The sequence below is a fragment of the Falco punctatus genome (genome assembly GCF_963210335.1).
Source record: "Falco punctatus genome assembly, chromosome: 13".
NCBI lineage: Eukaryota > Metazoa > Chordata > Aves > Falconiformes > Falconidae > Falco > Falco punctatus.
Genome location: NC_137593.1, coordinates 102,887 through 129,317, shown reverse-complemented (window position 1 = coordinate 129,317; position 26,431 = coordinate 102,887). Strand labels below are relative to the sequence as shown.

Genomic DNA, 26,431 nt, shown 5'->3' with positions numbered 1-26,431 from the left:
TGCACTGGATGAAGCCATGATTTCTAAATGAATAAACGTTAGTTACAGACAGACCATGATAGTCACAAAGGGTGGCAGCCTATTCTGCTCGTTGGATCCCGGGAGTTCTTAACTGCACAAAGCAATTACTGGAAAAAAGCCATCCTGCAGTAAGGCTTTTAGAAAGGCATCTGGGCCTGATTGAAAGATTAGATACACAGCTCTGAAGTCAGCCATGCTAATTAGTGCACATTAATAGCTGCACTGGCTTTCTTTTTATGTTATACTCATAGGTAAACTTTGTTGTTGTTGTTGCCGAAGTATTAAGTGATTTGAGAGGATATAGGAGGGAACGTTGTGAGCAGCCAGTGCTAGCCTGTTATACTCTTCTAAATACCCTGGCCTTGCTGCAATGGAAAGCTAACATTCTTGACAATAATAATGAGAAGAAAAAGAATAATCTGTTTTACATTAGCAGTCTTTTTAATTTCTAAAAGAATTATTTTTTCATTCCCAGTGGAAATTCAGGGATCCACAGTAAAGTGGGCGTATGGCTCGTTTGCAGCTGTATGGGCAACATTTGGCTGTATTCAGCACTCTGGTTTTGAGAGAATGAACACCCAGAGAAAAGCAAACTATGTACTTCAGACTGGCAGTAATGCACATAACCCTGTTACATCAGAACCATTAGGATTCAGCTATATCAACATCTAACATTAGACACTGTTAGAAATGCAAACCATACAATAAGTGGCAGCTTTGGGTAAGATATTTAGAAACAATAGAGTATATCATTCATTAAATTCTGTTTCAAGACAACACTGAGATTTTACATTGATACTCCTTTATCAGATTGTTTTGAAAAGCTGATTTCTTCTTGTAGGATTTGAACAATCTATCTGAAATTTTAATTGCTTAGTTCCTATTAAGTTACAAGAAGTAACAAAGAAATTAATGATGTTTAAGAATGGGGCTAGTCTTTTGGGAAGCAGTTCAAGGTGGCATGGATGTTCAGAGATGCATGATAAAAAGGCATGATTATAAAATGGAGACACTGGCAACTGTGCATTTGTTCTTCCCTAGGCTTAAATATACATCATGTTGTGTATCTACTTAAATGATAATCCCGCATCCTTACAGATTTGTGGGTATTGTTTGCAGACAGAAGGAGAAGAAAGGAAACTTTAAAACTGACCCATACTCCTACCAGACATCTTGGGGAATCTTGCTGATTTCATTCCTGCAAACCATGGAGCTGTTGATTTTGAAAATGTTAGAAGTGTTTGAAAAAAGGTTTTGGTTATTTCGATGGAAAATGGTATGTGTGGGGTAGACATTCAAAGCAGGAAAACCCCTAGAACTGCTAAATATTCCTGAAGTGAATGGCTGCCATTTCACTGACAAAAGCAAACAGAGTATTCTATGTAGACTGCAGCTCAGCCATGGGGAAAATACAGGCTTATCTTTAGGCAAACACAGCCTATTGAGATAGATTTGGCTATGCTGGATGAGAGCAATGAAATACCTTAAAGTTACACCTGGAAACTCTTAACCCTTTATTTTGCTCCTCTATGTGTCCTTTCCAATTTTCAGTAACTTCTGCTTGTGGAAAGTCTTTGAGCTTGGTAGACAGGAGGCACAAAATATTATCTCGTTTGACAGCTTTTTCCATAGTAGTAGTATTAGTGACTGTAACTAACCACTGGCAAGAATTGGCCAACCTTAATTCATCATGGGTTGATTTGGGTTTTTTTTTATGATTGTGTCTTGTGAATTTACATTTCTCCCCTACCACAGGCTTGTATCTCCTATTTTAGTGTCTTAAATCAAAGAAAGAGATGCGTAATTTCCTTCTTGTTGGCCATACTAACTCTGCAGTCCTCTTTATCCATAATCCAAATATTGGCACCTCTGTTGGCATAGCCAGAATCAACTGTGTCTTGACATCTCAGCTTTTAAATGGGAAGTTTATTAATTTTAATATGGTGGTAAGAATACTACAGATGCATTTACAAATTTAACAGCTTGTTTCATATAGGGATTTTGGATGTAAGGTGAAGTTAAACTTGATGCAATCAATTTAAGTCCTGATTCAATCCTAAATGTGGTGTCTCTTGTTAAAGAGATGCTATGAACTGTACCTGGTAGCAAAACCAAGGTTCCTGTAAGGAATATTAACTGACTGGAAATCTTGACATAACCAGCAACTCTGATGGTGGTGTTTGCGGCAGAGTGACGGTCTGGCTCTCCAGCTGCAGAATACAGACCTCACCCCGACAGCAGCAGAGAGGAGTGGGCCACAGAGCCAGGACAAAGCTCACACCATGCCAGCAGATGAGAAACCATTTTTTGAAGAAGTGTTCCTGAACCTGAAGTGCATGTGCTGACTGCTGAAATCCATGGATAAAATACCTGGGACACACCTGGAAAGCAGCTGCAGATTTGAGTTAGTAAACTACTGTAAGTGAGCAGTTCATGCTGAAATCTGAAGCTAAGAGTTCCAGCATTATTTGTTCCTCACAGCCAATGCATTTTGCCAGAGTATTATGATGCTGTGTCTAGAACAGAAGTGTCATTTGTTTTAGTTTAAAATGCTGCAGCTGGAAGTAGCTGTAGAGACTCTGTTTTGACCACAAATAATTGTGGGCAGAGATTTGTAGTAAAGCACTCTGGAGCCCCATACACACCTTTGCATTTTGGGGCATATTATTCCTCCTGTATGTAAAAGTGAGTCTCACTGAAATACAATTTCCTGACTGCTAATTCTTCACAAGTTGGATGGAGGCTTTTTCCCACATTAAAGTAGAATATAGTGGCAGAGGCCAAATGAAGCTCCCCTGAACTTTAAAGCATATTTACCTGCAGAGTTTTGCAGGAGGTCAGAACAACAGCATAAGCAGCAGGCCATAGACACATCATTCAGATTAGGGTATTATGAAATGGTGGGGATTCAGTTCAGTCTCACTGGGAGCTTTTGTTGGGGCTTTTTTGTCAGAATATTCTGTTTTGGTTTTTTCTTTCCTCAGGGAAAATTTTTCAAGTAAAAGATCAGCTTTATATTTTCAATGACATTTTGAGGACTCTCAGAACAGTCAGCATTTCAGCATACTCAGTATGAGAAGTGTTGTGTTGCAAAACAGTAAGGGGATATTCATGACACCAAACTGCAGACTCATAATTTAACCAATTAAATTAGGTGCTCAGTCTTTGTAGGCCCTGTCTACCAGAGAAAGAGGTTCCTGCCCTTCAGACACCCTCTGAAAATAATAATACAGGCTTGGGAAGCTAAATCGCCTCTAGCTTTTTGAGTTCCTTAAGAGAAAGATAATAGGAGTGTGCTTAGCCATGCAAATATCTTCAAGTTTTGGTGAGGTGTGATTAAAAATAGTAATGGAAAAATCTTGACTGTCAGAAGTTTTTGTTTTGTCTTTAAATAAAAACATCATGCAGTTCTTTCACAAATCAAGAAGGAGTAATTTTAGAGGAGTCAAGGGACTAAGGCAAAGAAATACTCTTGTTTTTATCCTCACATAAATGTGGAAATTTTAAGGATACTGCTTGTGTGGGTTTTTTTCCTCTTCCTCAGTCTGATGGGAATTTGAACAAAAATAAACCAAATAACCCACCTATACATGAACATCTCTGTTAGCTGTGTACTAAGGAATGACTTTGAATTTAATGAATTTGAATTTAAGTAGTATAAGAGAAGGTAAACATTTTCTCATTTTTACCTTCGTAAATGTACAGATGGGGCATATGCAACTTGTACAAGCTGATCTTTCCACTGAACCACTCACTGGCCTTCATCCATGCAAAGGAAAAAAATACAAACCTACAAAAATAATTTTAAGCATGTGATGCCAACCTTGGAAACTCCAGAATTTCATCATAGATTTGGTCAGATTTCAAAAACTTGGCTTTGGCCACAGTCATTTGGACAGAAGCAGAATCCTCCATTTAATGCAGATGTGTAGAAGATTCCAAAAGGTGAGATTATGAACTTCAGTATTCTGACAGTGCCTGGAATTTTTTATATGACTAGTGATTAAAATTGGTAATTTATCCTTATACCACAGTCCTGGTAAATAAGTTTTTGATTTGTATGTCATTAAAGGAAACCTGTTGTACTTTAGTTATATTCTGAAGCTTAGTCTTCTATACAAAATAATCATGATTTTTCTAATCATTAAGAAAATAGCTTCAAAGAAGATTGTGGTTATTACAGATACTTTTAAGTTGCCATACAATGAAAAATGTCATTTAGAATGACTGTGACTGTGTCAGTGCTCATAGTGCAGAAGAGATCTTTTTTTAAGAATTCCCAAGTGACTGAAGGTACATATTTGTCAATAGCAGCCTTTATAATTTGCAAGTTTACAGGTGGCTTTGCATGTCTAAAGCTTCAGACACAACCATGGTGCAATGGATATATGCTTGGGAAAAAAAAGCAATTACAAACTTAGGTGGTTTTTAAATGTCCTATGTTTAAGGTGCAATTTTGTTCTTATTTTTCAATCAGACTAACATATAAATTGTTTACAGAACTTGAATAAAGCAAAATATAGCCTTCTGCACTGGGTGGTATATTTAGGTAATGATAACATTTAAGATTATCTGAAGCTTTATACATCTGTTGTGCTTTTAATCATTGCAGAATGTGACCTATCCTGTCTGGTGATAGACTAGGAGGAAGATAACATAAGTAGTTCGTTTTGTTGAATTTCTGAGCCTCATTTCCATTTGGGCAACACTGAAACTGCTTGAGAATGAGATGCTAACATCCCCTGCCTCCATGCATGGACAGCCAGGCCTTTTCATCTCTAGCTATATATGCCATACTTTGTGCTGAAAATATTTTTCCAAGGGAACTGTGGCGGGTTAGCAGAGCTTATCCACATATACATCAGTGTGTAAGCTCTGCTCCAATACTAGTGACCTGAGTCATCCCTTAACTGGCTGTCTTGCACCAGTTTAGTGATTGCCGTGCAGAGGGGAAGCAGCAGCTATCTGTAGATTCAGAAGGAGCAAGGGGAATAGGCGGCCGAAAGTCTGCAGCTGCGGGACCTGCCTTGCATTCAGTGATATCAGCCCAAAAGCAGATACTCCGAGGAAGATGGGTGGTGTTTAGAGCTTTTCGTAGTGAACTTAAAAAGCTGTGTTCTTGTGCCACACATCACAGAAATTATTTTCTCGGCAGTATACAAGCTAGAGAGAGAACAATACAGCAAGGAATGTAATTAAGCTTAAGTCTATAGATCCATTTAAACGATTCAGCGACAGGATTTACAATCCAGTAACAGTCTATATGGTAATTTGCGTGATAGTAGGTTGGCAGAAATGGGAAAACTTTGTGTGAAGATTATTTGAACTGACTAGGTTTACCAGAATCTCTTGTTTACTCCTGGCACAGGGAGACATTGTGCAACATTTCATTGTGTTCCCCAAAGCAAACAGGAGTGGGGAGGGGTGGGTGAGGAGCGTTGGAGGCAGGAGGGACAAGAACATATAAAGCTGTCCTGTGGCTTTATTTCACGATTTCCACAAGGTTCATGAATGCAAAATGAAGCTCTTCCTAAGTTGCTTCCTGGTTTCTTGCTGTTGCCTAGTCGGGGCAGTGAACAGGGAGTACTACATCGGTATTACAGAGACCAAGTGGAACTATGCACCTGGCAGCACCAATATTGTGTCTGGACAGCTTTTTGCAGAAGAAGAGTAAGTAAAACAGTTTGCACTGGTTGAGTTTGATTCTTACAACATTGTTCACTGTAGACACCAGGGCAGGACTGATAACACCTGGTGAAGGCAGTGGAATGAAATCATTTTGGTGTCAGTAGATTTTTCTGTCAGACATACAAGGGAATTTTGATTTTTTTTCCTGGCTTGCTTGAGAATTCCATTCCAATGCTCTGCTAATTAAAAGCATTGAAGTGTGTAGAGGTTTTCTGAATTTGTTGTAATTAAATGTTTACTAAGTAGTGACTAGAAAAAGACCTTGAATGTTTAATGATGTTTAATTTTGAATTAAACTGAATGGCCTGAATGGCTAAGATGCCAGTACTGAAGAGAAGACTTTGGCTGTTATGTTTTAAACTGCAGAAGTTTGACAAATTGAAAGCTTTCCTATTGGGCACAGGTTTCTTTTTTAGATCTTCATTGTTGGCAGCGGTCATTTTCCCTGGTGCAGCAGCACAGCCGGGTCCTTCCATCGACAGTGGAGGAGCTGGGTTGCTTGTTACAAGGCAATGAGGGTCCTGTACAGAATGAGAACAATAAGTAGGATGAGGATAAGCAGGGAGAGGAGGAAGAGAACACCCTAAAGATATGAATAAACAATAAAGAAAACTCAGATAGAAAAGGCATCGGAGATATACTTGAAGGAGAAAAAAGTATTCCTCCTTTGTGTTTTTTTCAGTACCTTTAAAATGAAATAGGACTATATTAAAATAAAAACAATTGTGTGAGAAACCAGATATTAGAAAAATCTTGAAAATACAGTTCTCATTTAGTCTGTACATGAGGGATTAGGAGATTTCCTGTGGTTTGTTTTCTTTACTGAGAGCCAACAATATCTCAGCCACAATCTGCCACTTCATCAACTTTCTTTTTTTTTTAAAAACTCATAAACTAAGTGACATGTAAGACACTGCCAGTGATCCAGCAGGCTAGTAATTCTGATAAATGGTGGAAGCAGGGCATGTTGTCTGAAAATTGCAGGGCAGTGTTGTAGTACAACAAGCCGCCACCATTCACTGCACTTTCATGGCTTTTCTCTGCTCTGTGACAATCTGAAGCATGCTAAATGAATTCCAGTTTTTCAGTGGTTGTATGCCTGCAGTGGAGCTGGTGTCTTTTATTGTACTTTTCACTTTCATCTTCTCCAGTTCTCCCCCTCCTCCTGAATCCTTCGACTATGAGTCTGCCCTTGCACAGAGATTGGTATTTGTAGAGGCAGGGAAGAGGAGGAGGGAAGAGTGCAGTATACCCATGAGAAGGAATACTCTACAATGAAATGGTAGCTGTTTAAACAATCCAGGAAGAGCCATAATGTATTTGTTTGATTTGATTTGGGGCTAAAAAGCTTCATGCACTCAGAGTTCCAGTAGCTGAGCCTTTGCAACTAAGTTTATACTCTTCAAGTTTCGTGGAGCTCTGAACTGGCATTTTAATGACACTTCAGATCTGTGCTTGCCAAGGTACAAGCAATTCCCCACATGTTCAAAAAGTGCTCAGCCTTGTGGGAAATACTTTACTGCATTTTTGGGCAGTATTAATCTGCATCACAATATGGCTTTCTGGGAATATGAAACCGAGTTGACTTGGTTTCTCATCATGTAAAAGACAACAAATCAGGAGGCTGCTGAACTTCAGGTAGTGTTACCCAGTCTCCCAGGATTGCTGCCTCCTGGAGTGGGCTTACTTTCAGTCCTTTCTTCCAGCTAGTCCTCCTGAAACATGCAGGGAAGTGCAGGAGGATTTGTTGTTAGAAGTTTGGACTAACAGCATCAGCTAATAGTAGCACTACTGGTTTGAACAGCCAGCATGGGCAGATTCTCTTTCCATTGTAGTTAGCAAATATAAGCACTTTTTCCACAAAGATAACTCTTCTTAGAGACTAAAACACTTAATGAAGGGTACCTGACCCTCAGCACAGGCAAAGGTTGACTCCAAAGCCATTCCCAGCTGAGAGTTGTCAGAGACACATGGTGACCCCTTGCCAGTGGCTGGTGGTGCTTGGGCAGCATAGTGGTTCAGAGGTACTGATGCCACCATGGGTAGGCAATACCATCTGCATCAGTCTCATTTCATCCTCGCTAACCAAGCTCTCATTTTTAATATGAGTGTTTCATTAATTGAGAAGAGCCATGGTCCAGTAGTTAAGGCACTTAGTGACTGAGGAGGTCATTGCTAATTCCCTGTTCTTATGTAACTTGTTCGTATATTCTTAGGCTGAATCTGTAAAAATGAGACTTTGTTAGGGTAAATCCGTATTAGGCTCTGAGGCTGCAGTTCTTCTTCATATGTGACTGATGAGCAAGCTGAGGGCTTGGTCTCACTCATTTCAGCACTCTGCATGCTCACACTCCCCCCGTGCATGCACTGGGCATTAGCAGCACCTTGTAGTTTTGCTTATATCCAGACATCTTAAATGTATATTACAGCTGGAAAGCCTGCTTCTCATTGCAATGGAGAAGGGCTATGCAGCTAACAAAACAGCATGATGAGGGAAATTCTTATTTCCCACAGCCTGTTAAAAATTATACAACAATTTAAGCATACAAGTAACAAACTTTGGAGCAATAACTGTTATTTGCCTTGTGCACATGGTTTGAAATTTGTCTGAAATTATATCAAATACTCCTATCTTCAGTCTAGAAAATAGGTGGAAAAAAATTTAGGTTGGTGCACAATATTTGATCTCTATATGGATGCCTAACTTTTTACAGTAAGAGATGTATTTGCTCCTAAACACAGATACAGTTGTGCACAGTGCAATGAGGGGCTGGTCTTTATTTGAGATACTACCAATTAACACCATTCAAGTATAAAATGAGTATCTGCCACTACAGATGTGTTTGTGTGTTTTCTTTGCAGGCAGGCTGGAGTCTTTCTCAAAAGAGGACCGCATAGGATAGGAAGCACTTACAAGAAGGCTGTCTACACCCAGTACACCAATCATTTATATGATGTGACAGTTGACAAACCTTCCTGGCTGGGTTTTTTAGGCCCTATCATTAAGGGAGAAGTTGGAGATTCCATTATTATTCACTTGAAAAACTTTGCTTCCAGAAGCTACACGCTGCATCCACACGGTGTAAGATACACAAAGGAAAATGAAGGTAAGCTTGAGTCCATTCTGTGCCAGAATTTATCAAAAGTTAATATTTCCCCTGAGTGTGAGAAATGTTCTCTCATCAAACAGAAGACTGGTCAAATAAATAAAGATTTAAAGCAGCACACAATCAAGTTAAAATAGGAACTAAGAAGTTTGATAAGTTTTTCAAGAGCGAAATACAAAGCCAAAAGTGGAATTCATAAAGGCAGCAGTTTTAGATCAACATTTTACCTGAAATAAAGAGTACTTATGTATCGCCTGGAATAACAGTATAAAGGTGTGTAAGAGATGCATGTGGCTATGGAGAATATTTAAAGGAAGAATCAATGCTGTTGTGAAGAAGATATTCTTAACAGTGATAAGTTATAGTTACAAATTTTGAACACTAAATTTTTATATATTTGTATAAGGTATGTAAGAATTCCTTAAAATGGAGAAAGAGCTCCTGATTAATTATAAAGTAACGAGGTAAAAGTCTGACCCACTTCAAGAGGTATTGTAGGGGTGCTATTGGGATTAGTGATGATTTGCCCTTGCAATAGCTGGTCTTGCCACACTCAGGTGATAGGGGATTTTCTGCACCAGACATCACCAGAATATGGCTCTTGAAAGTTTGATTAGTGGGCCTTAAAAGCAGTGTGTGGATTTTTGAGAATATGATGTCTTTAAAAATGTTTCATTAGGAGGATTTGTGAAATATCAGTCTCACCTGTAATATTCCATGAAGTTTTTCATGCAGCTAGTATGTGACTTGATACAGACCCATTCTGTGGGAGCAGAACAGTGTGTTATGTAGTAGTACATGTGCTTTTTGAAACAATGTTTAATTTTTTTTTAATGTTGCTCTCATTCCAGCTACACCTATATTCCTTGAGGACATACACAATATTTCAGAACAGTTTCCAAGATTAATATTGAACAGATGTTTTACAAATATTTGATTTTTTTATCTTTTTAGCAGAAGTACATAGTGCCCTCCTAACATATTAAGGACTGAATTTAATGTGCCATTAATTGAAGCACTCCAATGGACTTTGAAGGTAACTGAAGAGACTCATAAGGAGAAGAAAAAGATCTACTCACCTAATTATAAAGATTATTTTTCTTTAACATATATTCAGTCCATTTTACTGCAACCTTTAAAACATGATAGGTGCTATCCTGAGGCCAGACTGTGAATGTGTTGTGTTAATGGTGGCTGCCTGTTATTCTTTAGGTGCTTTTTATCCTGATAACACCAAAGATTTGCAAAAGAGAGATGACGCTGTGGAGCCTGGAGGCCAGTACACTTACACATGGCATGTGACAGAAGATCAAGGTCCAGCTAAGGGAGATGCAGACTGCATAACCAGGGTTTACCACTCCCACATAGATGCTCCAAGAGATGTTGCCTCAGGGCTTGTTGGGCCTTTGATAATTTGCAGGAAAGGTAAACCCATAAGTAAATAAGTGTGTACATAAATACATATGCAAGGTGATTGATAATGGTTATTGATAAATATCAGTAAAATAATTTACTGGAGGAGGAGAAGATTACAGTTAATTCTGAAATAGCAGCTTTTGGTCATCTCAATTAGCTGCCTTTGAGTGGTATGGGAAGTAGCCTGATTTTGTGTGTGGCAGCAAATATAATTTGCAGAATACTTTGTCCACAAATCCATGTGAGTGAGATGTGTTCATACTAGCAATGCAAAAGGATATGTAAATACTGATATGAGAAACAGATTTACTGTAATCTTAATCACACATAATATTTATTCTTAGTAAAGTTATTTTATAGTATCTATCAAAACTGATTTTTGTTTTCTAAACGTGTCTCTTAAGTTTATGTGTACACTCACACTCAAGAAATAGCAAAATATGAAGTAAACAGTGACCAGCCCTACCTATACTACACTTAAAACTGATAGGAAGATAATGACAGTTGCCAAAGACTTTGAATACACCACTTTCTTTTTCAGGTACAATGAATAATGGGAGTGATAAACAATTTGGTGCTGAATTTATCCTCATGTTTTCTGTAATGGATGAAAATCTCAGCTGGTATCTAGAGGATAACATCAGGACATACTGTTCTGAGCCTTCCAAAGTTGACAAAGATGATGAGGACTTCCAGGAGAGCAATAAAATGCACTGTGAGAGAACATATTAATGTCACATGTCATTGATATGGTGAAGTAATGTTTTTATGTGTTGTCGTTTAAAGATGAACTGTAGATAATTTCTTTGCTTATTTTTAAGCAGGGCTTTTTCTTGAAGGATTAAGAAAGATCCTTTTAAATTTAAAAAAAAATAATAAAATTAAAGGGAATGGCAAATATTGTGCAATCAAACCTTTAGAGCTGTGATATAAAAATCTTAAGGGCCAAGAACCTCTTTGCCAATATAACTTCCCAGGCACTCTAAACAGAGTTGTGTTACTTTGTTCTGTTTCTTAGTCATGAGCTCTGTACTATAATACCACAGTTTAGAAAAACAGTTTCTACTGGTAGTGTCAACAAAGAAGAGACCTTTGGCTCTGACATGGATTCCAGAATCATAGCAGGAACTGCTGGTCATGCAGGTGGTTGCACAGATAAGTGTGTGTCTGATACTGGCTCACTTTCAGAGCAGAGTTTTGTTTTGACCCTCTTTCTATTTTGAAGAATAGAGCAATCATTGTATGACACCTGTTTTTGAAAAAAGATCTGTGAAGGTAACTGTAATAAATAACATTTCTTTTAGCAATCAATGGGTACATGTATGGATACCTCCCAAACCTCACAATGTGTGTGGAAGACAAGGTAAAATGGCATCTTTTTGGCATGGGTAATGAAGCTGATATCCATTCAGCCTACTTTCATGGACAGACCTTAATAGAAAGGCATCATCGAGTTGACACCATCAACCTCTTTCCCGCCACATTTATTGATGCTGTCATGATACCGAGGAGCCCTGGGGAATGGCTGCTCAGCTGCCAAGTGAACGACCATATTGAAGGTACAGAATAAGTTCCAGTGATAAGAATATTTTTTTAGCTTGCACTAAGAGTTTATTGAGTCACTTTAGCAGTACTCCTGACCTGGTTCTATGCCATATATTCTCCTCTAGGTGACAAAACGTTTGCAGTAATTAAAATGCAATGTAAATGTAAATGTGAGTGTATTAGATGGGCTTGAGTATGTAGCCACAGAAATCAAGGAAATTCTTGTCTGTAATGGAAATTGTTATCAGTTGGCAGCAATTGGCACAGCTACACTTTTGCAAGCTTCAACTTTAGACAAAAAATAGCATGATGTTTGCCTCGTATTGAAGGTAATTAATCAAAATTTTCTGTTTGCCAACGGAAAAGTTGGGGCTCATTCCGTGTTTGGGCAAGGGGCACAGGATAGGCAGGCTAACTGTCCTGCTGACAAAGACATGTTCTGGGACGTGCATTGGCTAATAGGTGGAGATGATTGCATTTCTCTTCCCTGTGTCTTTCAGGATCAGGTGTTTGATAACCATATGAAATACTTAGAAGATAATTCCATACCTTTCCATGATCTATATCCCCATAAGTGAGTTAGAGAAATAATTTGTCACAAAAGTGGAAAGGAACACAGAATTCAAAATCATTCTCTAAGATTTGAAAATTCTGTTATAAAAAGGAGTATGTTTAACCCACAGATTCAACTACACAGAAGTTGTAAGTTTTGAAATAGCTATCACATCAAGCAGCATCCTGAGGTGGTTGAAGCATCCTGGCAGACTTAAATCCTGCAAATCGGCCTAATCCCTTGCTGTTAAAGGGCTCTATTATATTATTTGTATCTCCAGCAAGCAGTATTGGTAGCAGACCCTCCTCCTAGGGTGCAGAGACCCAGGAGTTTCACAAGCAAACTGTTGGTTACATTTAGAGGGAAGATGGTCTGTCTGGTAGCACCTGCCCTTGACTGAAGTGCTAACTGACACTATTGCTTCCACTCGACCCTAACCTTCCTTCTCTGCAACTGCTGTGTCCGTTGCACCTCTACAAGCAGAATGCACTTTACCCCACCTGTCTGCCTACTGTAAATACCACGGTTGTGTTTCTGCATCCTAGCTCAGCTGGTGTGCATTCTTTTTTATCATTCATCTTCCTTTTAATTTCTGATTTGCATATCCATCAACGGTATGGGAGTTCTCCAGGGAAGAGGAGAGCTCTGTTGGAAGCGAGGAAAGAGAAAACGAAGTGCAGATCCTTCTCCCTGTTTTTCTCTACCTCCTCATTATTTTTTTTCAGGTGGCATGCAGGCCCTTTTTGAGGTGAAAGATTGTAGGAAATCCACAAAAGATCACAATGAAAGTACGAGGATAAGACAGTATTTCATTGCTGCTGAAGAAATCATCTGGAATTATGGCCCATCTGCAGTGAACCATTTTACAGGCCAAGAGTTAATCACTGACAGGTAAATACTCCTAATTAAAGAAGTTTTACTTTCCAAGCAGAATTGATATAAACGTGCCAAATAAGGTAAGCCATATGGTAAAACTGACTTGTAAACAGAATTTCTCGTTGTCCTCACCTCTGCTTAAAGATTATCACTAGGATAAATATCAGACCAAATTAGGTCTATTGTTTTCCTTGTAATCTTGCTATAAATTTTGCTGTAATGTTAGTAATTTCACTGAGATGAATTGTAATGTCAGATGTAGGCAGTGACCTCTGATGATTCAAGATGGTTGGTTTTTCTGAGTTAGAGAACAAAGCTAGGAATTCATGACCATCTCCTTAGCTGATGAAAATCACATTAACAGCATCTCAGCTAGCAAACAACTTGCATGAGGTAGCTTTGCCCTTTGCTCTGCATTTACAATTTAAGACCTGGATCAATTCACTGAATACAGAGATTTCTCAGCTTTTTCATCTGTGAGTTAAAGAATACTTAACCTGCTCCACAAGGGATGAGGCATAGTTCACTGTTTGAACAGCGCTTGTAAAACACTGAAAGGTCATTTTTGAAGAGTACGAGTGTAGACTAAATCTATTTACTTTCTATTTAGATGTTACACTTGGTGTTTATATCTACTGCTGAATTATTTGTAACTTTCAAGAAAAGAAGAGTAAATTTCAGGTTACGAAATGTTGACTAGAAATCCTTGTTGATGAGTCTCTGAGCATGCTGGCTTTATAAGGGCAACGCAGCACAGCATCTTGTTCTTTAAGAGACATTAGTGAAGGATAATGAGACAGCCTTATATGAGGCTGCACAAAGTGTGGGGCCAGAACACTGAAAGCAGACCCAAAAGACAAACTCAGCACGTCATTAGCACCTCAGAAAATAGGGCTGTGGTCCTGACTGCCTTTGTAAAGTTTAGCATTGTCGCTTGACCTGTTTACATCTATTGTGATATCTTTTACACAGCGAATCTCGCATTTTTTTTGAACAAAGTGAGACAAGAATTGGCGGCTCTTATAAAAAAGCTGTTTACAAAGAATACACTGATGGTTCTTTCACTGAACATAAAAAAAGTCTCACAGAGGAAGCACATCTTGGACTCTTAGGTAAGATATCTAAAATTGTTTCATGTCAGAGATTTATGAGAGTAAACTATCACTTCCCCTGGCTGGCCAGCAGTGCCCCTCCACCTCCAAGGGGAGGGGTTGTCAGCTCTCCCTGCCTCCTGCAGATGCTGGTGCTGTGGCTTCCTCCAAGAGATGCCCCAGGAAGTACGGAAGCTCTTGAAGGCAGTGCTGTAGTGGTCCCCAGCTATCCTATGGGAATATGCCATGGTCTCCAAAGGTTAGGCTCTGAATTACAAGGACAGGCTAGGCAGGTCTGGCCCTATTTATGACCTGACTGCCTCTGTTGTGGCTCTGAACTGAGTTTGAGGTTCATGCTCATGTCTGTAGGTCCCTTTCCAAAGGGAAGAACACTCCTGCATGTCACTGGGCCTCCATGAGGAATTGGGAATGGAGTGATCCAGTTGCTGCTGGGCTGCCCTGTGATTCAGGCCATGCACCAGGGACCTGGTCCATGGCCCCATAGGCCCAAGGACAGTTCCCCATGCAACAGGAAAAGCAGCTAGCCACTGATAGCTATAAGCTTGTGGTGATATGTACATCGCTTGATAGGACCGTCTTGTAATTAGACCGTGGCCTCTTTTCTAGGACCTGTTATCAAGGCTGAAGTGGGTGAGAGCATCAGGGTGACATTCCGAAACAATGCCAGCCGCCCGTTTAGCATTCAGCCCCATGGTGTGAGTTACCGCAAGAGCGACGAGGGTGCATTGTACGGTGCTGCCTCCAGAGGTGCGCCCATGGACAGGGAACCTACAAGCGCTGGAGAAGAAGCTGTCTTATATGTTGATGTTTTAAAGGTGGTAAAATGAACAATGTTCATTAGACATAATTCCCAATGTTGATTTCTATAACAGGTACTGGATCTCCAGCCTCTCATGTGAGTCCTGGTGCTACATTTGTGTATGAGTGGAATGTGCCAGAAGATGTTGGCCCCACAGACCAAGATCCAGACTGTTTAACCTGGCTTTATTACTCAGCTGTGGATGCAGTCAGAGACACCAGTTCTGGCCTTGTGGGTCCTCTTCTGGTGTGCAGGAAAGGAGCTTTGCTTCCTTCTGGGAAACAGGTCAGTCAAAAAATCCAAATGGAAGCATTTACATCATTAGTACTTAGGGATGTGGTTCAGCGGTGGACTTGGCAGTGCTGGGTTAATGGTTGGACCTGATGATCTTAAAGGTCTTTTCCAACCTAAACGAGTCTATGATTTTATGATTGTAGTTGAATCTGCTTTCTCCTCCTGAACTGTGTCCTCAGGGCCTGCCATGTTAACAACCATTGAGCACTACCTCCTTTCCACATCACAGCCTCACCTCTGTGCTGAGGGGAATAAATAAAATGAAGAAAGTGGGTTTGTTTTTTGTTTTGGTTTTGTGTGTGTGTGGTTGTTTTTTTTTTTTTTAAAGGCAAAATCGGTCTGGCTCCAGATAGACAGACACTGTACTGTGAAACCACCATTGCAGTGAGTGACCACTGGCATTCAGGTCTCAGCTAGGATGAGAATGACTAGAAAAAATGTAGAGACTTTAAAGACCAAAACACACATTCATTTCCAGAGGTGGCTTCTGCTGGTAGAAAGAGTATTACCAGCAGATATCTAGTCACCAGATACAGCAATTAGAGAGCTTTGCCATTGTCAGAATGAAGTATGAATGTATGCATCTAGCCTACTTTATGTATTATACTCATAAATTATTATGCACACAGAATATTTCCTGACATTTTCTGTTCACTCATATGTGTTTTCCTCTCTGCTGTTCTTCTCAACAGAAAAATGTGAACCTGGAGTTTTTTCTACTTGCCACAGTATTTGATGAGAATCTGAGCTGGTACTTGGATGACAATATTTTGATGTTTACACTAAATCCCAATAAAATTGACAAAGACGATGAGGACTTCCAAGAGTCTAACAAAATGCACTGTAAGAAAATTATTAGTTAGCCAAATATTAATTTCTGCAATAAGGATTCTACTTTTGTGATCTCATGTTGGAGACTGGGAGACTGTATAGTGTCAGAGACATTTCATTCCTTTCCATTGGAAACAAAACCATGTTTGAATGCAATTCAATTTCAGCTAAATGTGGTAGTTAAAAATATAATGCCAATTGTTCAGTGTCTTGCATGACAGTTGAGCATTTAGCACTGTAATGTACCAATGTGCCACTCTGAGCAGACAGAAGGAGGAATTAGGCCTGTAGCCTATGTGCAACCCCTGTGAGTGCAACCAGGCACCAAGAGAAAAATCAGCCTCTGCCCTACAGATGATGTAGCTGAAAGGAAGGTTTTCACAGAATTGCTGACTGCTGAGCTTGGAAGGGAGCTCTGGAGGTCATCATCTCCAGCCCCCTGCTCACCCAGGACCACGTCCAGATGGCTTCTGAATGCCTCCAAGGAGGGAGACTCCATCCCCTCCCCGGGCAGCCCGTGCCAGGGCTCGGGCACCCGCACAGTGATGACGACAAAGTGTTCCCTGATGTTCGCAGGGAACCTCGTGTGTGTCAGTTTGTGCCTGTCGCCTCTGGTCCTGGCACTGGGTGCTGCTGGGAAGAGCCTGGCCCCGTCTTCTGTGCACCCTCCCTGCAGGTGGTTATATACAGGGATGAGATCCCCCCGAGCCTTTTCTTCCCCGGGCTGAACAGTCCCAGCTCTCTCAGCCTTTCCTTGCAGGAGCGAAGCCGCCTTGTCCCTTTGTCATCATCCTTGTGGCCCTTTGTTGGACTCTTTCCAGTATGCCCCCGTCTCTCTTGCGCTGGGGAGCGCAGCACTGGACACAGTCCTCCAGGTGTGTCCTCACGAGTGCTGGGCAGGCGGGAAGGATCCCTCCCTCGGCCTGCTGGCAATGCTTTGCTTAATGCAGCCCAGCGCGCCAGGATGCCATTCTCCTTCTTTGCGGCAAGGGCACGTTTGGCTCATGTTCAACTTGGTGTGCCCCAGGACCTATAGGTCCTGCTGCAATCTGACCTTCATCATCTGACCTGCTGGCAACACCCCTCCTCATGCAGCCCAAGATACCATTATCCTTTGCAGCAAGGGCATATTGTTGGCTCATTTTGTGTCTGCAACTGAGTCTGGATTCTTTGACCAGCACTGTGGCCCCATTAGGATGAAAATCTTTACTGCTTTAGTAGGGCAGATCTGAGTTTCATACTGATCTTATTTTGGTACTGTAGAAAAAGTGAAAGAACACTTTTAGTTTTGGAACCTAATCCTGCAAATAAGTCCTAATGTTTAAAGATATTTGCTTGTACTCTTTCTTAAATTTTACCCTCAGGGGTGTTCCTACTATTTACAGAGTCTTGATACTGAGCATTCAGTGAGGCCCAGGCTTTGAAAGTTTTGCACAGGAGCAGCTAGAAAGGAGTAGTAACTCAAACTAAAAAACACCTCAGATTGTCTGCACTGTGTGGCTGGAGGGTCTTGCAGGGCATACGGCACGATGCTTTATACATCCTGCATACTTGGTGGGTATAAAGCAGTGGAAGTTCCAGTTGGTCAAGTCAGCTACCTGTGCTCCAGACATAGAAAAGAACAGTTAGAAATTGTTTCGAAACACTGGGTTTTAAAAGTTGTTTTGTTTGAATTGACTCTCTAGTTTCACTGATGTGATAAAGCATTTTCTTACTGATATTTCTGTCAGTCTAAGGCATCATGTTACATCTAAAGTGGGTATTATTTAATTTGTATTGCAGAATTACGTAATGCTAATCAAGGTGGGTTTTGCTTCCTCAAATCTTCTACAGCCATTAATGGTTATATGTATGGAAATCAACCTGGTCTTGAGATGTGTAAAGGAAGTGTGGTTTCCTGGCATTTGATGGGCTTGGGGTCAGAAGTCGATGTCCATGGGATATACTTTTCAGAAAACACATTTATAACTAAAGGAACAAGAAGGGATACAGCAAATCTGTTTCCACATACATTTCTCACAGCTATTATGAAGCCTGATTCTGAAGGTAAATGTCTTGCTTAAAAATCCTATTACTAGCTTAGAAACTTTACCTACGAACATTTTATGCTTAGAGACAAGCTTCAAATAGCTGATATTTTAATCCTTTGGGTGCTCACACTGTACAGCTGTGTTTGGAGACAGCAAACTTGCATTCATAGGATATAAGCTCTTAATGCTAAAGCCTGTATTTTTATACCTTCTACGTTTGCTGAATTTGATTACTGCAGGTAGCCATAGGACACAATGAATTTGGATCTTACATGAGCAATAGGCTGTGTCTTAGTCTCTAAACAGTAAATCGACATAGGCAATGCAATCTGCAGATCTGCTAATGACAGGTTTTTGTCCTCAAGTCTTTGTTTCTTGTATGGCCTCTAGGAGTTTTTGAAGTGTCCTGTCTGACAACAGATCACTACACAGGGGGCATGAAACAGAACTACAAAGTGAAACAATGCCATTGGTGGAATGTGGACCTATCTATGTATTTGCATGAAAAGACTTACTATATTGCTGCAGTGGAGGTTGAGTGGGACTATGCTCCTAACAGGACATGGGAATTTGAGAGGCATCAATACCATGAGGAAAGGTACTTTGGAATATACAGAAGGGAAAAAATGCAAAAAAGCAAAAGAGCAACTCACTTCTCTGAACTTTTTCTTCCTCATCCAGGCCTTTCTAGACACGCTTTCTTTGCATATGTATTTTTGGTCTCACTTGAATCTGTGGTTGTTCTCCAGTACTGTTGCCCTGTAACTGTGAGCCAGACGGCATGATGTTCATGAAATGGTCCATGAAATCATCTTGGGGGGATGCTGCATATTTTCTTGAATCCTGGATAGTACATATGCATTTACTGATCTTGGTACAGTCCTTGACGTGAAACGCTTAAAATGTTCATTAAGTTGTAGATATGATGACTACTTTGTCCTGGTATTTGATTACTTACAGTAGGTAACATGTGTTTATCTTGTGTTTATCTGTACTCCAAATAAGGTTTTTACTCCTCTCAGTTTCATTAGCTTACATGAGATAAGCCCATGACTGAATCCATTCACTATGAAGCTTGTCACCTTGTTGTTTTATTCCCAGTATTTCAATCTCCATGAGAGGGAACTGATTGGATCAAATAATTCATGCCAATTAGCAGAAGAGGCTAAACAATGATGAATTTCTATGTGTTCCACCTGTACAATTTCATTTGAGGTTAAAGTAGTAGATTGTAACTGCCTGTATTTTTTTATTGATTTAATTGTGTTTTCTTCTTTTTCTTCAGCTTGATAGCACATTTCCTTGCCCTGCAAACCACAGTGGACTCTGTCATAGTTACAAGCACAATTAATGCTGCTATCAGACATTTTTTTCCCCACTGTCTCCAGCCCCTGTGATCTCAGGAGAGAATGGGTCCCTCATATTTTTCAGCAAGGCACTTAAGCTTTACAAGTTCTAGGCTTCACTTCAGATCTGCAGAAGTCACTGAAGGCTCTGTTTTTTGCTGTGCAAGTTGCTGAATGACCTTTTGCAATTTGAAATGTCTGCCAGGCTGAGCACTCAGCATTCTCTCTAATTCTATATAGACTTGTCTATTTATAGTGGGTTTTTAACCTTCCAGGTTAAGAGAAGCCTCCCAGCTTCACCAGAATGTTTTCATGTTGAAGATAGCTGTGGTCAATGAGATTACTGTTTCACTGAGCTGGATTTTTGTTTGATGGTTAATTGACATACCTGCAAAAGATGTTTTAAGTTATGCAAAGAAATGTACAACATATTCTTATCTGTATTTTCTTTATTTTTTGCAGCCCTGGCAATCCGTTTTTAAATAAAGACAACAAATTCATTGGCTCAAAATACAGAAAAGTTGTTTATCGTGAGTACACTGATCAGACATTCAATACTCCCAAAAACAGAGCAGAAGAGCAGCAGCACCTGGAAATTCAAGGTATAGTAATCAGTTTGAAACTGGGAAAAATGCAGTGAAACAAAACAAGAAGATACTAATTGAATAATACTGAGTAAAGTCCTACCCACACCAAGTGCCTAAACCTATGTAGAATTGCTACTTTTAATAGGGTGCTTTTCTTGCAAGATGATGTTCCTTGCTTTACAAGAAAAAAAACCCTTCTGTTTTGCTGCCTGATCAAGGTTAGTATTTTTAAAGTCAGCATAAAACTGGGCAGCAACATCCAAACTGACTTCAAATATACAGTAGGTGCTGAGAGCTTTTGAGACTTAGGCCTCTGCTTAGAGTAGCTGGCATATCATAGTGAATATAAGCCAGTATTGTTGTGTATTTGAACACAACAAATTCTCTCTCCTTCTCTCTCTCTCTGCTCTGATCTTTTGTAAAACCAAGTAAATCTTTCTTTTCAATCCAACAGGGCCACTGCTTATGTCAAATATTGGAGATAAAATTTTAATAGTTTTTAAGAACTTGGCATCAAGACCTTTTTCTATACATGCCCATGGAGTAAAAATAGACAGTTCTGTGGTTGCTGTAACTAACCCAGGTATCAAAGCATCCTTGTTTATTTCTAGCGGGTAACCTCAAGCCTTCTAGTAAAGTTTATCAAGCTTTTGGTTTTGGATAGCACAAAAGACTATGGTTTTGTTTGTTCAATTGTTTTTACCCCAGGTTCTTAAGTGTTTGATGCTGATTATAGCAAGTATTTCTACAATTAAAATGGCCCTGCTAACTGTTGCTACGTATTCTAGCCCTTGAGAGATCAGTAATTATTTTATGCAGTGTGGATGCACCTTTCATGAAAGCAAACAGGTTTGGCTACATAGGGAGAGGATAGCTTATGCTAGCTACTATTTCAGAAGTTCTTTTGTGATCTTTAAAAAAGATACAATTGTTTTTATTAAGTCTGTTAAACTGGCAGTGCAGCCACACAAAAATATCATTGGCAAGAAATGATGGAAGGAGAGGAAACAGCCTCAAGTTGTGCCAGGTGGCTGGGGGTGGGGTGGGGTGTGTTAGATTGGCTATCAGGAAAAATTTCTTCACCAAAAGGGCTGTCAAGCATTGGAACAGGTGGCCCAGGGACGACATGGTGGAGTCACCGTCCCTGCAGGTATTTAACAGACATGTAGACATGGCACTTAGGGATATGGTTTAGCAGTGGGCTTGGCAGTGCTGGTTTAACAGTTGGACTCAATGATCTTAAAGGTCTTTTCCAGCCCAAATGATTCCATGATTCTACGAGTTGGGGATCTGCAGAAGGGAAATAACTATAAGTTAGCCAGTGCAGTAACTGGGAAGATGAAGTTTAAGACAAATACAATCTGTTTCAAGATGACCTTTTATAGGTCAGCACACAGAAAACTTCTAAAATCCATCGATACATATTTAATTCAGGTGAAACAAAAATGTATGTCTGGAAGATCCCAGAGAGATCTAGTTCTGAGAGAGGAGACCCACATTGTATTGCATGGGCATACCATTCAACGGTGGACATTATTAAGGTAAACTATTAATAGAAATCTAAAGGGTTTTGTTTGTGACTTCAACACAGATATACCTCCAGCAGAAGGGAGGTGAGTTAGAAACTCTGCTTTCTCTGTCAAGCTATTCCCCCCATCACCATACCTTTGAATTTAAATGTCTCTTGAATAATGCAAGAAAGTCAGGGCAGAATTTGAGAGTCACAGCCCTTCATGTTCTTGCTCTCCGGTTCTTCTGCTCTTGGCATAGGTAACTCAGATTTCATTCTTAAAGATAAACACTTCATAGCTTGCTGAATATCTAATAAGTTATGTTGGAAATCTAACATGTAACTGTGGAACGTAAGTCTGCCAATTTTGTACAAGCATCCATTAACTTGACATGACTAATAATTTTTAATGGAAATTCATGTATTCTTTCCTTCACGACTCAGCAAACACATATAAAAAGTGTCAAGAAGTACATTTGAATAGAAACCAAGCTCGAAATACTAAAACCTAAACTTTATTCTATTTTACTTTCTTGCTTATTTCTAGCAAGAGATAAAAAAGATGCAGTTACTCTTCATAGTCCATTGAATTTGATCCATCGGTAGAATGTAACAATGAAGAAGTAACCTTGTTTGTCTGACACTGGCTGCCTTTATTCCCAGATAGTGCAGCTGTAAAAATAATAGAGCATTTGTGTCTGGCATTAAAAGTGCTTCTGCTTAGTCACATCTTGTAATTATATGACTTTTCATTTGTAATTTCAGGACACTTACAGTGGATTAATAGGCACACTTGTTGTGTGTCATAGACATTATTTGCCATCATTTCATACTGAAAAGAAAGTGCAATTTGCTCTTCTTTTTATGGTTTTTGATGAAAATGAGTCATGGTACTTGGATGAAAACATTAAAAGGTATTCTGCCAACCCACACCTTATTGACAAAGAGGATGAGGAGTTCCTTGAAAGTAATAAAATGCATGGTATGTTTTCTAATTTAGTTAATGCAACTCTGGAAACTATAAAATTCTGTATTTGAAAGTACTGCATATAAATTTGACTTCAAGGTGGAAGACCTGAAAAATTTCACTTAAACTACTTGAAAATGCTGTTAATGCCACTGAATGGCCTTTTTTTTAAAAAAAAAAAAAAAACAAAACCCAAACCTGTGAAAAAATAATCCCACACTGACATTTTGAGGAAAGAGAATTTTTTTGATGAAAGAAAAATTAAATTGGAGCTTTTGATTTGATGTCAGCAAACAACTGTTCTGGATAAGTTGGAAAGGTGATATGCATCCTGAAAGCATGTCCTGGTAAAGCTTACCCTTTACAAAAAGCTGCAGGAAATGCAGATCTTTAAGAACCACAGTATTAGCCATGGTGTACAGCACTTTTTCTTTAACTACAATTTACCTTCTATTTAAATATGGACTGTAGTCAGTGCCATTTATAATATGCTGACCGATTGTTTAGGTTTTATATACCATTCAAAGCTGTTACGTTTGCCTGGCATTGGCTTTCAGATCTTGTATTCTATTAAAGTTTAGAGAATAAAAATACACAAAATCTTACTTGTTTTCTCTGTCATGCTCTTTCCCTCTTTTTAGCCATTAATGGAAGGGTGTTTGGAAATTTACATGGTCTGACTATGCATGTTGGAGATAAAGTAAGCTGGTATTTGATGGGAATGGGCAATGAAATAGACATTCACACAGCACACTTCCATGGCCACAGCTTTGACTATAAGGTAACAGGTCCTTTCCACTCATTTTTTGCTCTGTTAAGAATGAGAGGTAGATCAAATACCAAGGACTGCAATCTCTGGTGAAAAGTTGGGTGTTACAATATTAAGCCAGACTTGTAATTTGACCATAAAATTTTTATGCTCCAAACCTGTGTTTGATCAATGTACAAGAGACAGAGAATATCTGCCAGTAGCATTTGCTGATGAGTAACCTCACGAGCTGTTTCAACAAGGTAGCTGTTATTTTCATGGCTGTGGTAAGACAACAGCTGTGATCTTCCTTCATTTCCACTGAGTTGGTAGTTTATTAATCTTTGAAGCATGAAATGGATGTTGGAAGTGATGCTTCTGTAGAAATGACATATAGTAGATGTCTTTTCACTTAACTCTGATTAAAGAGTTTGGTGGGAATAGGCATAAAAGGTAGCTTAAATTACTGCCATCTGAAAATGCCACACTGTTTAACCGTTGTTTCTTTTTGTCCTGAAGCAAACAGAGGTTTACCGGGCAGATGTCTTTGATCTGTTCCCTGGGACATTTCAGACTGTGGAAATGACCCCACAGAACCCTGGAACCTGGCTATTACACTGTCATGTTACTGACCACATTCATGCAGGCATGGAAGCAACTTACACTGTGCTCCCAAAGGAAGGTAGGAGCTTATCTATCTCAATAATGTTCACTGTGTTTAGAGATGCAGAATGGGGCTCACTGACAGGCCAGGATACTGGGAACCAGTTCAGGCATCCAGCAGTATTCTGTGGCTTAATATTGATGTCTGGAGGCCAGAACACTGCAAACCGCCTGATCATACTTGCCTCAGCACTCCTGCTCAGAAAACAGGAATAGCTAAAAGACTGGATGTTAACTGACTATTGCTTCAGCTTCACAGCAATGAAATCAAATGTGCAGATTTTTTATTTTAAAATAATTCTTAATGAGACAGAGTATTTCTGTACCCAGGAAGTGCCACTAGTGTCAGACTCCCTCTCAATCTTCATTTAAAACAAAAAGAACAGTTGGTAAATAAATCTGAAGTCATCATCCCTAATAGTTAAAAGTACTGAAAAACTAAGAGTATTTTCTTTCTAAAGGAGTATGTTTTAGCTTTACAGACACTATTACCTTGCTTTAGCAATATTGACTGTGAAAAACATGAATAATTTTGGAAGTTCTTGTTTCTACAAATTTAATATGATATTAAAAGCAAGACTCCTCTGTACTCAAGAGACAGAGCATAACAGATACACATCATAACTGACAGAGAACAGCAGGAATATTTCAAAACATGTGTAGGTATATGCATATATAGATAGACAACTATGTAATGTACATGTGTATCTATACTAAAAACATAGGCTGGAATGTTAAACAGTCTAATTCTATTTTATAAACCATTCTGATGTACAGAATACATTGTGCCAAACTTGTGCAGATAATAAAATGGTTGACTTAAAGAGTACACAGAAAGAGATGTAGAAACAGACTTTAACTTGTAGAAGCACTATGTTGGACTTTTCATAACCAGCCATCTAAAGTGCATTAAAAATATACCCTGCGGTGCGTTTTAAAGTTGGTTTTAAGCCTAACTCACAATATCTAGAAAGTATTGCCACTGCTCTCATTTTGGAGTCTGTTGTCCCTATGTATAGACTATTCTTTTGATGAAGCGCATGGCATGTAACCAAAGCTATTTTCCCTCTTACAGACAAAGTCTTTGTTCCCAAGATTATTCAATCAGTTCAAGTGTAAAGATATGGCAGGCACACTAGAATGATGAAAGCATTTTACATCACTGACTCTCCAAGGTCTACCTTCAGGGAAGCGTTTCTTGAGAAATACTATTTCCTGGACAATTCATCTCCACGTGTGTTTTGGAAGACTTCGTTTTGTGGCCAGAAGTGCCATAGACTAAGACAGCTGAATGGATATAACAGCTCATGAGTATCTTTTCCTGTAAATAAAAATAGTATCTTCCAAGCTAAGCACATTCTAGGTCGTGCCTTAATGCGTATTATTTAACTGCTGAGGAACATGGTGGAAGAGCCAAATGAAATGTACATTCCTTTTTTTTCTTTTCTCTTTAAGTTTGTAAATAACCCTGTGTAACAGCAAAATTTATTTTAGGTATGTCAGATATGTTAGTAGTCACTGCTTGGAAAATAGGGATTTGGTTATTATTTAACCATAGGTTCACACTTAAAATACATATACTATCACATACTTGAACAGCTAACAAAGTTCTATTATTTCTGTTGAATTACTTTATAATTTTTATCCAGTAACACCTTCAACATAATGGATTTAAAAGATGCAGTGGCTGAGGGATCATGGTTGCACAAGATGTTTTTGGTTGTCTGTTACGAAAATAATTAGAAGACAGACAAAGTTAGGCTGAAATAAGCCTGATGAAATTCAGACAGTGAAGGGCAAAATTTGGTGACTACTATATAGAGAGTGAATCTTAAACAACTCATGCAGTGGAATCATTGTGCTGTTAGTTATGCAGCGCAGACCTAGGCAAACTAAGCATTTCTTGACAGATGGAAGCACCAGTATTAGTGCATGACTGATCCTGGTCAAAAATGAAAGCAGTAAGAAGAGCAAGTATCGTCATGCCATGCAGTTGTGTTATAACAGCCCAGCTCCATGTATGTTAGACCTGTGTCAAACAAGAGGGAAGGCTGTATGGAACAGGCAGGCAAAGCAAAACATTTGGGATTTATGGCTACACCAGAACAAAGGAAGTTGCTTCTCTGTAATAAGCCTAAATTGCTTTGGCCTTTTTAAAAGTAGAAAAATTATACTGAAACCAGCATAATCGCTCCTAGTAAATTAGATAATTGAGTTTTGGCTGTAGCAGGAATGTTACATAGGTAAGTTAAAGAAAAAAACAGCTTCTCTTTTTTTTTTTTTTTTTTAAATGTATTTTATTTGCAGTGTAAGTAACTTTACAGCTTTAGTGAAAATG

At 39.2% G+C, this 26,431-nt stretch overlaps 1 protein-coding gene across 5 annotated transcripts; it reads left to right on the top strand.

The window, feature by feature from the left end:
- Window positions 1-45: 45 nt before the first annotated feature.
- On the top strand, window positions 46-26,372 carry CP (ceruloplasmin). 5 transcript variants are annotated; one of them, XM_080409449.1, is made up of 20 exons: window positions 46-2,439; window positions 3,727-3,966; window positions 5,525-5,691; window positions 8,572-8,816; window positions 10,029-10,241; window positions 10,774-10,947; window positions 11,537-11,791; window positions 13,056-13,221; window positions 14,179-14,318; window positions 14,925-15,065; window positions 15,191-15,402; window positions 16,104-16,254; window positions 18,076-18,288; window positions 18,663-18,870; window positions 20,081-20,220; window positions 20,660-20,788; window positions 21,640-21,746; window positions 22,481-22,697; window positions 23,324-23,463; window positions 23,950-26,372. In XM_080409449.1, the coding sequence occupies exons 2-20, from the start codon at window positions 3,940-3,942 to the stop codon at window positions 24,307-24,309; spliced, it is 3,405 nt and encodes a 1,134-aa protein (XP_080265575.1). In that variant the 5' UTR covers window positions 46-2,439; window positions 3,727-3,939; the 3' UTR covers window positions 24,310-26,372. The 5 variants fall into 5 exon arrangements, with proteins under 5 accessions (XP_080265575.1, XP_080265576.1, XP_080265574.1 ...); XM_080409450.1 differs by having other exon boundaries at window positions 46-3,966; window positions 23,950-24,112; window positions 25,169-26,372; XM_080409448.1 differs by having other exon boundaries at window positions 46-3,966.
- The last annotated feature ends 59 nt before the right edge of the window (window positions 26,373-26,431 follow it).

Bases quoted from the DNA above. Each gene is read 5' to 3' on its own strand.
- CP (XM_080409449.1), top strand. From the start codon at position 3,940: ATGCAGATGTGTAGAAGATTCCAAAAG. The intron at 3,967-5,524 runs GTGAGATTATGA...GATTTCCACAAG, and splicing joins TGTGTAGAAGATTCCAAAAG to GTTCATGAATGCAAAATGAA. The intron at 20,789-21,639 runs GTATCAAAGCAT...TATTTAATTCAG, and splicing joins GGTTGCTGTAACTAACCCAG to GTGAAACAAAAATGTATGTC.